Source organism: Haliaeetus albicilla, chromosome 3 (assembly GCF_947461875.1).
Source record: "Haliaeetus albicilla chromosome 3, bHalAlb1.1, whole genome shotgun sequence".
Lineage (NCBI taxonomy): Eukaryota > Metazoa > Chordata > Aves > Accipitriformes > Accipitridae > Haliaeetus > Haliaeetus albicilla.
The window spans coordinates 34,648,168-34,660,618 of NC_091485.1; the positions used below are offsets into that span (position 1 = coordinate 34,648,168).

Sequence of the window (12,451 nt, forward strand, 5' to 3'; positions counted from 1 at the left end):
CAATATTTTATAAAACAAAATCCTACATTTTGACACATTAAAATCCTTGGATCTAAAGGCTATATCATTATTACATCAAGAAAGTAAAGTATTCCTTTCCATACAAGAAAGAAAAACAGAAAATTAAGGTGAGTAATTATATTCTGTGATTAATACGTGATCTATCAATAAGTTATTTAGGAGAATAGTTATAACTCACATAAGAAACTGGTATTGTTTCTTTTTCCTTCTGTGATTCAGCTGTTTTCACTGTTTTCCCTACCTATTCTGTTTTCTCCCTGTGACATTCGGAGGGGGATTTTACCCCTATTAGGCAATCAGCAGTTTTGTCACTGAATTTCACCAAAATCATCATAACTTTAACATCTCTTTGCCTCATCTGTAGGATGGCTATCATGCTACTTAGGAATATTCAAAGAATTAATTGTAAAGTTTCTTTAAGTCCTTTAAGGAAATTTGCTATATAATTGCAAATCATTACTTACTATGTATTACAGTTGACCATCTTCAGACAGTTTTCTAGGAAAACAAGGGTCCTATATTTGCGCTTGATCTGCCTTTTTTGTTTGCCCATCTGTTGGCTCCTCATAATAACCTTTTAGACTCACCACCCAATTTCAGCCAAATCTGTAAAGTGTGTAGAGACGTCAAAGACATTTGGGCAGTAAGCGTGTACGTACTGTTTGGCTGGCCAACACATCCTGCACCACAGCATGGTCTGCCTCAGCCTCTGGGTGCTTCAGCGGGGGCACGGTGTGGAGCTGCAGTTCCTATAGAGGGGAAGAGAAGGAGAAGGACAGCCCTGCCGTGCTGCTGCTGGGGAGCAAGGCATGTAGCTCACTGCTTTTGCTTCCCACTGCTTGAGTTGTGAAAGTTAACTATGGCTGTCTGTCTGACTGACAGTCATTGAATACAGCAATTGCCAAAGGCCACCACAGAGAGCATGACAGGCAAGATTTTTCCAGTCAGGTTTGAAAACATGATTCACAAAGGAGGGACTTCGAGGCCCATTGGCTCTCTGTGTGTTGTGAAGAGAGGATTGGGCAGATGTGTAACACATTCCTTCCAAAGGAGTTACTTAGATGATAAAGCACTTTAGATGAGTAAGAGTGTCCATATTGTATCTAGACTTGGTTAGACTGAGACTAGTTTGGACCAAGACTTTGAACGAAAAATCCCCAAACACAAAAGCTGTTTAGCTTACAAAGTCAGATGTACCCTACAGGACCGGTCAGCCCAGGCTGCTCTAATGCATTTATGCTTCTTCCAGTACCTGAGCAGGTTTTTAAGATCAGGTGGTTCGAGATCTCTGCCTGAAGCTTCTGACTCACTCCATGCACTGTCTGGGCAGTGCAACATGATATCTTGGATTCCTCCCCAGGAGCCTGAGCCTATTAACTTAGACTCCTATTGATATAATTAAAGGGACTTGGACAGTAGTAGAAGACATTGGGATGCAGTTTGCTGAGCAGGTCTGAAGGCGCAAATAATAGAAGAGAAGGGAAAATGAATAGTCTTCATGACTAATTAGTGGCAAGAGATTCAGCCCAGTGTTACAGACAGCATGTAGCTGAAGCCCCCAGCAGAAAATTCAAAAGGAAGCATAAGTCAGAGAGCAATCTTTCTCAAACAGCAGAGATGCACAGTAAGTTGCTGAACTTCATACCTGCCATGTAACGAGATCCGCTTTGTGCTGCATGTGGAACGGGGCTCGAATCCTCTTGTCAACCCGTCACTGAGGAAGCACCAGATATGTATTTCTGCTTTTCCTCTTCAAATGTGCCTGCCTGAGTCATGTGGAAACTCTTCTGCATGCCTGTCCAAGGACGGTGAGGACAACACTCCTTCGCTTCATTAAGGCAAAGGAAATGTTTACTCCTAAATTTCTAAGTTGAGAGTTCAAATAGGTACAAAATAAGGAATGTTATGATGATTCCAGGCTTTTAAGTCAATTGTTGATATTCATAAATGAATTAATAAATGATGTTTTAATATAGTAGGAATGACAGCATTGTATCAACAACAGACTCTACTTAATTCCTTGACATGCAGTACAACATTTTCACTATACTTTATTTCCTTCTTTGTAGACTGCAAACTGGACATTAAAAAACTGCATTTGAAAGAAGCTGTGAAGGAGCATCCTATCTATGTATTTGAAGTGAATGAGTAAGTATATTATGTAAAGCTAGTCATTTTTTCGTCATTTTATAGTACAATAATTGAAAAAACTGAGTGGCCATTGAATTAAAATGACTGTCAGAGTGGTTCAGTCAATGGATATTTTAAAAATAAGTCATCTTTAACCATCCCACATGAATTCATAAGATTTTTTTGATTTAACATATGATTTACTTACCACAAAACATGTGCGGTTTTGTTTTTCAGAGCATTTTCTGTGGATGCAAATAAGCCAGAAATCCAGAGAGAAATTCCAGTATCTTTTGTTATTAGAGGAGACAAACAAAAGAATGACATAGATAACTTACTTAAAGAAGGAAGCCAAGCAGGAAATCTGACAGAGTATACTATTAAAGTATACACAGGTGACAAAAGGGGAGCAGGGACTGATGCCAATGTGCATATTATTTTATTTGGGAATGAGGACAAATCTGAGGTATTTCAACTCTCTCAGTCACTGGAGCATCAAAACCCATTTGAAAGAGGAAAGGTGAGTACATAGATTTTATCGGATGTGTCCATTTCTGGACTGGGAAAGCAAACTTTAAATCTATGCAAGATCTTTATGGAACTTAAGGCATTTATCCTGTTTTTCCCCATCACTAGATGAGATATAGCCTCAGCTATCTCTGTGTTTCACCTTTTCACCAGAGTAACCAAGGGACATTTTACTTCTATCATGTCTAGCTGACTCTGTTGCTCTTCTGCCTCTTCTGTCCAAATACAACTTCATATTGCATCCACTTATCTGCCCAGTTATGCATTTCCTTCCTCTGAAATGCACTACATACATTGCCTATGAATGTGCACATATGTGCAATATCCCTCACTGTTGCACAAACTTTGAATATTGTGCTTGAGAATACATGAGTCCCTTACATCCCATCGTTTTACTTTGCCATGGAAACTGATGCTGTGAGCCTCACTGAATGTGTAAGCCTATAACCAGGTAAAATGGAACCATGCACATCCACCTGACTCTTGATATCCATCATGCTTTAGGCTATTCAGAGACCCCTAGTTCAGATACAGATATTTGCATAAGAATGCTGACTCTCTGCATGATGTCCTAGTACCTTAGCAGAATGTTCTCCTATTTTAATAAACATATTACTCTGGCAAAAGAATTGCTCCATTTGCTTACCACCTGTGCAATGGAGTATAATGATGGTTACCCTTATGTAGCAAGAAATAAATATATTTTCCATATATTTCTCCTGTGGATTCCTTGAAAGGTAATGACTGAATAATTAAAACTCCAGTTAAAATATCTTCCTTATGAGATCTACCTCATTATCTCCAGCAGTACTAAATATCTTTTTACTTGCAGTTGGTCCAAGTTTCTTCAGCCAGGATGTCTGTGAATATCTTCTCAAAGATCTTTACCCATGTATTTTCTTCCATACTGAGGAGGTTAATAAATCTAGTACCTATAGGCATAAGAAGCAGGTCAGAAAGTGTCTTGAGTAGTACTTCTTTTTGCCTAGTACTACACAGGAGCCATCATTGCTCTTTGAAAAAGAGTAGTAGATACATGGAAATCCTGTTAGCAATCCAGCTAAGTCAATGGGTAGTCAGTGATGTCAAATGTCCTATGAGAAAAGGATCTCATTTTTTAAAAGTCTGTAATATGAAACAAAGTAATATTTTAAATTAAAATATCTAATATTTGAGAGAGATAATGGTGCAGGTAGTAAAAGCCTTTATCTTTTATGTTCTTGAATATAAATTTATGTATCATAAAGTGAAAACATTTTAGAAGTCTCTAGCAGTTGAGAATCCATAAGGGAGCAAAAATACTTTTCTGGTAGATGAAAGTCAGGAAAGAGGTAAGGATTGTTCTACTGTAAGTTGAAAAGTGAATCTTTCATATTTAAACTGAGACCTAGTAGGAGAGAATCTATACCCCAGATCTTCCGTAAGGAAAATAAACCACATCAGGTGTCAGCCACCTATTTTGAATTGGTATTATTACATTTGAATTAGTCTCAGAACTGACCTAAGCAAATGTATAAGTTTCCAGACACTGGTATATTATTTTTAATAGCTATATTTTAATATTAAAGGTTGATACATTCAAGATTAAGACAAAAAAATTGGGCAACCTACATTCAATTGAAATTGGTCATGATGGGAAAGGATTTGGTGAGTATACTGCATGCGTGCAATAGCCTTGTAAAAACCTTCTGCTTAAAGATCTTCCTGACATTTGGAAAGATTTTTGAAGTCGTGCTACTGCTACAGCTAGCTAGTACAAATCTGTATACAAATGAGGTCAGTTTGACTGCTCTTGCTTACGCCCTCTCCATCTCTGTCACATTTCCCTTGACTTTACCTTGAATTTTTTTTTCTAACAGAGTTCTAGTTAGCATAAACCTCAGAAGGTTTTATCCTTCAAACATTGCTCAGCCAAAACTCCTATTAGATGCCTTAAATAACGTAGGATTGAATTTTCAAACTGCAGGCTAAACTTTCCATGCTTTAAACAGTATCTAAGAAATGTTTTGGCAAATTTGGGCTTCTGGTCAAAGCATGCTGTAGCTCCCTTTGACACACATACACCTTGTCTTCTCGTGAAAGCTAAACTATGAGGAGAACACTAGTGTGCACCAGGTCTTGTCCTGATGTTAAATTAGGATGTGGCTACAGCCATACCCACACATGATGATGGAAACTCTTTCTATGTACAGCGTATTACATGTAACTTCTAAAACCTGAATTTTTTAAAAAAATAAGGTGGGATACTAGGACATATAATATTTTGAGCTTACATTTAGTGGTGCTAAAAACCCCTAGAAATACACAAATATATAAACAGAATTTGCAGGCAATGTACAGCTTGAGTCAAAAAGGTCTGATTGTATTGAGATGTTCTAGTCAGGTGAATTTTGCTTGACCTATCTGAAAGAAATTGGTTTAGGTTTAGATAAAACCTGATTTATCTAAGTGCATGAGCCACTGTAAGGTGGCAAGGGTTTATTATATCTAGGATGAGCCATGCAAAATTCTGCAAATAGCAGTTCCTATTTAGCCAAAAGCTGAACAGGTTTTTTCTAACTACCTAGTCATGTTGTACATGTTACAGTACTGAAAACTTAAAAAGAAAAAAAACAAACCTGTTGAAATACCTGTAATAAATAAAATCCTCCTGCTGACTTTCATCTTATTCATGTTAGCTGCTGCACATGCACACAATTCAACTTAGAACTAATCTGGGAAGGGAACTCCACACCAGCAGACTTCCAGTGCTCTGAGAGTTGAACAGAAGTCTTCAGGGGAAATACAGGTTGAACTTTTATTTCCCGGGTCCCAAACTATCAACAACATGATTATCTTTCCTCTCTGTGTCCTGATCAACATCATGTAGCTGCTAATACTGCCTTCCTAGCACAGCTGGTGTGTGTTGATTCCTCTTACATCCATGACTACCTTCCTCTAAATTTTTCTCTGAAATTATCTCCAAGTGTCTTTTGTCACATCAGCTGTTATTCTCACAAGCATCCTCAAATGTAACACCTCTTTGAAATGTCATCTGTTTGCTAATATTTCTTAGCTGCCTCTAGATTTCTCCATACCTGGAGATTTCAGTGAGGTTTCAGTTGGAGTTTTGTCAATAAAGGATAAAGCAATAGATTTTAAACTTTTCAAGAGAGCAAATATGCCTTCATATCCGTTTGTAAAGTGCCGTGTAAATTTGAGAGACTGTAAATTTTTATTGCTGATAATCTTGACTCTGAATTACAGATTTCATGAAAGGTCATATATTCCAAGTAGAGTCTATGATATATTAAACCATTCACAAGATTTCATTAAAGAAGTTCCAAAAGTACTTCACAATATCAATAAATGACTCTTGCAAATTGAAGATAAAAAACATAGACACCTTTATGGCCTAGTTATGCTAGCTAATTGTTTGAAAATGTTCATGAAACATGAGAAACATTGCTATGCCTTTATGTTTTATCTAAATTGGTACAATTTGCAAATATTTTTATATTACATTTGTAGCCTACTTACAAATAAAAATATTTTTAATGGTTTAGCCTACTTAGTATTTTGTCCAAATATTTGAAACACAAAATAATTTGTTAGAATATAGTATTTTATCTCTAGGATATGCAAAGAATACTGAAAGGTTTTCAGCTACTGGCAGTATGATCCTAATTAGTTTTTAAATGTTGTCATTAAGTATTTGCATTGGCAAACACGACTAAAGATGTCAGCACAAACATTGTATATCTATAATATAGTTTTATTTTTAAAATCTTCATATTTTAATATTCTATAAAATAAAATTCTATAGCACAAGAATGAAGGTATTTTTCACACAGCAAAATAGGAGATTATAACAGATTGTTAAATACATTCTTAAAGCTAAAACAGATACGAGTGTTGGCCTAAATGGAGATGCTATTCTGAATCACGACTGCTAGAGAGAGAAATATGCATATGAGAAGCATTCAGCTTCACCACTTAGTTTATATAAGTATTTAGTATTTATATCAGTAATTAGAAAGGAGTAGTAGAATTTCTCTTTTCCTATTGTTTAAGGGCTTGGGTTATCATTAAAGAAATTACATCTATTGACAAAGGCTATCTGTTTTTATTGTTTTGGTGGACACTGAAGATCAAAGCCCACCAGGGGTGTACTTTGGATGTATTTCAGAGTACCAAAAAGGGCAAAATGGGATTTCAAGAATGTATTCAATATTACCATGCATTCTGTTTCATTTGCCTGTTCTGTTCAATATGGAAAAATTAATTAAGCTGTAATAAAAATCTTACTTTATACTTCCTGTCAAAAACATTAAAGACCTTCTCTGTAAAATTGAGAGAAGTTGGTAGTAATTTGAATCATCTACATTTCAGTTTTCTTATTGATATTGAATACATTTGGAAGTACTGAACCCCAGAGGGTTTGGAAATGAAATCAGAAATCTTTCTTATGTTTTATTTGTGTTTTGATTATATTAAATTTGCTCTTTTTTTCCTTTTACAGCAAGTGGCTGGTTTCTGGAAAAAGTAGAAATCACAGATGCATCTAGGGATTCAGTGTATTGCTTCAACTGTAACAGGTCAGTAGATCAGTTCATCACCACTCTGTAGGTGCTGCTTTATTTTTAACAAGAATTAGTAGTAGTCTTTTTAGTCTCTCAGTTGTTTCTCTTCTGGTTTTCTAAAAAAGTAAGAAATTTTAACCATGCTGTGTTCCTATCAGTCCATCCCGAGTAACTTTTGAACCCTTTGGCCAATTTCAAACTAATTTGTCAGAAGAATATGTAGAGGAAGACACTATATTTTTCCAAGTTATTAAAACTGGATGACTGTAGGAGGGAAAGACGCAATTTAGTGCCTTTGCCAAGACAAGATATTAGTATGCCATTTTCAAGAGGTAGAAACTGTCTGGTGAACCATTACACAAGTATTAGTGCATATGTAGCTCTGACAAGCAGATCATGGGTATGCAGAGAGGCATCGGAGTGAATCAGAAATATGGGATGGTGGGAGGATGGTAGGATATGTCAGTATAGATACAAAACTGGAGAAAAAGTAGTGTATTTTATTGAGTAAAAGCAACATTAAAATTCTGTTTCAGTGTCTGCTCAGTATGGGTCTAAGACATATTCAGCAAATAGGGTAAAGATAAAAGAAACCATTTTATAATGTAATGTAATAGGATAATGATCTAAATTTAGACATTTATTTGGATAAAGGGGTGCTGGGGTAAAGGCCTTTTAACATACAAAAAGAAAATCCACTTCGGTCTGTGTCAAACTGAAACAATATACTTTCAGAAGTTGGAGATTAAATTGAAAGGTATATTTGGAGTTCACTACAGTATACAGTTTACAGCCTAAAGAATTACAGAATAAACAGCAGAAGCAAACATATTCATGTCTTCCTAAGTGTAAAATAGATTTTTAATGCATCTGGAGAACAGACAAGTGTGAAAACTTACAAGTTTCCTACATCTAGAAAGAGGGACATTACGTGGTGGTCTGAAAACAGAAATGGTAGCCAACATTATTTAAATTTATCTTTCCCCTAAATGTTTCTGTAAATTTGACGATTCACGGGAACCAAATCCCAAACCCGTACCCTAAAAAGCAATATTTTTTTAGTTCTTGGAAAGTCAATTGGACTCTACAGTCTAAGTCATGAGAATGAGAGGTGGTTACCAACCTCAACATTCAACTCCTCCCAACAACATTAAACTTCTTTCAACACATGTTCAGGTACTATCTAATCTTCTAGATACCTAAATTTAGGTTAGTGGGCATGAGCAAAAGTCCTTAGACCACAATATCACTCAGGTGCACAACATAATCCGTGATGGGATTTTCAGTTGATGTCACTCCACCTCTTTTTCTTGTAAGAGTTCTCAGACCACACTAGTCAGAGGAAGATTCCTGAAAAAGATAGCTTGCAACAAACATCTTTTTCCACAGGGTTGTTTTTTTTTCAGCTCTATTTAAAGTCTTATGGTAAAACCACAAAGGTATGTAAAAGACCCGTTTGGAGCAAGAACTTGAATCACATCACTGATGTGGGGGAGTGACTGACACAGATTGATTCTACAGACTGCTGACTAGGACATTTAACTGGGCCCTTGGTGGGTTAGAGTCATGTTCTTACCTTAACGTATACCTACTTACTCAAAATGGAAGTATTACAGTAGGAGAGATTAGGAGGTCCACTCCAGAGTACTCAGTGACCCAAAGGCTATGGGACACTGCTTGGATACAGGGAACTGTACCCTGTTCCAGCTCAGACATGGAACTTCTCATCTCATAACCTACTGCGTAAACGGGGAATAGGTTCATTCACTCACAAAGAAAAGAATCCTCTGATACAAATACTGTCTCTAAAAGATATTCATCCCTGAGAAACCTGAAGGGAGGTGGGCATCCTTTACTAACTCATTTAAAGCCTGTTGTCTAGCTTACATGTCACAACTTTCCTTGGCTCTGAGACTTCCACGAGCAATTTCACCTGCCAAGATTAGTTGTGTTGCAGCCTGGAACTGTTTAGTTTCAGCCATATCTCCCAGCTGTTCAATGATGCAGCTTCAGATGTGAGCTACATTAACGCTGTACCAGCTGGGAAACCCTCCCATACTAGTTCCTTAGCAGACGCCACATCAGGTAGTCTGTCATAAGCCTTGCAAAAGTGTTAGAAGCTTTTAAACTCTTTCTGGAAATTAATATCATTGTCTCCATGGTTCCAGTTAACATCAATCTACCTGAGCTTTGGACTCAGGTCTATTTACCATACAGTCAATCCTAAAATCTCCACAGGCTCTTACAGAGCAGGGATTGGACCCACCATGCAACTCAGTATTTTGTGAACCAACAAGGAGATATGAGAAATAGTCCCTGGAATGGAATACATGCCCAATAACCCACTATCACAGAATAGTTTTGCTTACTCTAAATTACCCTGATTTTGTGCCACTCAGTGAAACAATCTACTTGCCACCTATATGACCAACAAATAAAATGAATGTATATTTCATAAATACATTTATAAAGTTAATTACACTTTTAAATTATGCATATATGGACACTAAAAAGAAATAATCACTGTTTTCTTCAAGTTGGCTACTGCTTCTGTATAAAGCAATGTAAAGACTCTCCTAGAAATCCAAAGGTGCAGAAGCAGGGTCTCATGATTTGTCTGTTTGTTAAGTTTTATATATGCTGTGTCTATGACAGGTTTTTATGTTTTTCCCTTAAGGTGGCTTGCTGAGGATGAAAGCGATGGCCGCACCATAGTGCAACTTTATCCATAGCTGCTTGATTTCAGATTCTTTCTGAGTGTGTTGCTTCTCCAAATTCAGGCTGATTTGATTTACTTGTGTTTTATAATTCTGAAGGTATTGTAATTACTGTGAAGGAATGTCAGAACAACGCATTAAAAAATCACAGTAAATTAAACACATGTAATGTTGAACACTGCATTCTGATCCTATTCAAGATGCTCAAAAACTTTGCATGACTGAAATTTAGAAAACAGAAATTTAAATCTGTAACATGGCTCTGTGGACTTGATCTGAGCATTCATAATGGTAGACATATGTAGTAACATACTCAAATATTTTTGCTTCAGCAATAATTTGTGGGTAAGTTAAATTTAGCTCTTGTGTCAAATCTGTCAATATTTATTAATTTGATGAACCTGTTTCAGTTTCAACATTGATTAAAATTTAGACTTTCTCAAAATCATTTTCCAAACAAACTGCACAACTCTTCAGCCTTACCATATATTGCTTCCTTTTTGTATAAGACCACAACAGAAAGTAATAAAGAATTTGTTATTCAGGAGTTCACCCTGTGTCAGTAAGCCTCCCACTGACATTTGATTGTAAAATCTTGTAGCTGAGCCAGAACCTCAGCTGAGAACCTTTAGATTCAAGGGGTCTCTGAAGAAAAGCTGTTATCAGTAACATTGCAATATCTTACTGGCAGGCTTAGGCAGCTCCCTGCTCAGCTTGATGACTTTTGCAGTGCTCCTTCTTAGCCACCTAACTGGCTTTCCAGTGCTATATGTGTGAATGGCTCTACTTCCAAAAAAAGCCCAATTATTTTTGAAAATGTACAATAAATAGAAACATATTTAGCTATAAATGCACAAATTAATGTTTGGGTTGGTAGGGTTTGACGTTGCCAGAATTGATTCAGGAAGGGTGTAGGATACAGATGAGTCTGAAATGAAATCATGACTTGCACATAACCTGAAGTTTCATGTGTGTGATCAGAATACAAATATTGTATATAAGCTACATAGGGCATCCCTCTGTTTAATCAAAGGCTCCACCTTTAGTACCTCCAAAATTTAAAATCTGTATGAAGATCTGAATTTTAGACCTGTTTCACCCTCAAGGCACTACCATGTTCTGTAGCAGCAATGTGCTTTCTATAATTATAAGAATTAAATGAGTTTCTAATCTGTGCTGATGAAACATTGTCTGGCTTTTTAATATGTTTAATGTTTATTTACTCACATTATTCTGTGAAATGAGGAATGTTGGCTGATATCTGTATGGGTGATGAGATTTCAGTTTGACACAAAAAAATAATGAACACATATAATGGGTCTTGGTAGGAAATTTCATTTTTATCTACCTTATACGTCATCAAAGGGAGTGCTAATGTAAGGTGTGGATGTGATCAGAGTGAGCAATGGAACAGAGTCAATTTCTTCTAAAAGTGCTCTTTTTGCTCACACTGCTACCACGCACACAGGAATGGATTTGAAATTGTATCCCCAGAGTGCATGGTTCACTTACTTAGTATCAGTATTCATTACACTGAATCACTTTGTTGTGATCTATTATGTGATTTGTTTCATTATTATGTCTTTCATTAATAGTTTGTAATACTAGCTCTCTTTGATGCCATTTCTGATTTATCAAGTGTAAATAATGCCTTCCTAATCTGTTTTTCATTACTAACAGTGAGTACCCTCCTTCAGCAGATGCCTTCTGTATTTGAAAATTATTTTCTCTACCTATACGGTGTACAAATCAGGTTTTGGATTCGCTTCCCTGGATCCAGAGCCATGTAAACACCTCAACCATTTCACTAACAGGACCACCACAGCAGTGGGCTTCATTTCGAGCACATCATGGGTGCTTGCAGCACATATTACCAGGGGATTACACTTTGATAACAAAACCTGAAATCCCGTATGAACCCCCTTCTCAGGTCTTGCTTGGAAGACGTGCCAGCTAGCACATTTAGCTTGTGGCTAGTGCCAAACCCCAAACTTGCCTCTTCCACGTGGTATATACAGTGATGCCTGCTGTGTTTGGCACAGAAATCACTTAATCTCTGCCCTTGCAAGTGGGACAATTTTCGGACAAAATTGCTGGCCAAAGACAGAGACATTACAGAGGTGCCACCTCGTGTCCACTCTGCTGTTGCTGCACGGCAAGGGTGCTGCCTTGCTTTTTTCCTCCCAGCACCCTGCCCTACCTGTGGAAAGCCTGGGCAGATACTGACACCACTGATGCCTCCACGGGGAACAGAGATGTAGCATGGAAAAGAGACTGCCTTTTGTTGACTGGGTCAACAAGAAACCCAGGCATTTGGCACCCATGGGAGCCTTGGAAGGAGCAGTGAGGTAACTCCATCAGCTGGAAGAGGCAAGGCTGTGGTGGAGAGAAGGGTTTGACTTCTGCTGCCTCTCCCTGATGCAACCTGTCCTTGAAGATCTGTGCGAGAGGGCAGTGCCCAGAGGATTTTGCTAGTAGTAGTAGTAGTAGTAG

General features: G+C 37.3%; 1 protein-coding gene across 1 annotated transcript in view; it reads left to right on the forward strand.

Annotated features, from left to right (window-relative positions):
* RP1 (RP1 axonemal microtubule associated) overlaps window positions 1–11,312 on the forward strand; it is a 185,149-nt gene extending 173,837 nt beyond the window's left edge. The window contains exons 54-58 of the mRNA XM_069779350.1: window positions 2,091–2,169; window positions 2,389–2,671; window positions 4,248–4,326; window positions 7,181–7,256; window positions 9,919–11,312. Coding sequence (XP_069635451.1) covers window positions 2,091–2,169; window positions 2,389–2,671; window positions 4,248–4,326; window positions 7,181–7,256; window positions 9,919–9,973 — 572 coding nt within the window. The 3' untranslated portion in view covers window positions 9,974–11,312. The remainder of the gene's footprint in view (window positions 1–2,090; window positions 2,170–2,388; window positions 2,672–4,247; window positions 4,327–7,180; window positions 7,257–9,918) is intronic.
* The last annotated feature ends 1,139 nt before the right edge of the window (window positions 11,313–12,451 follow it).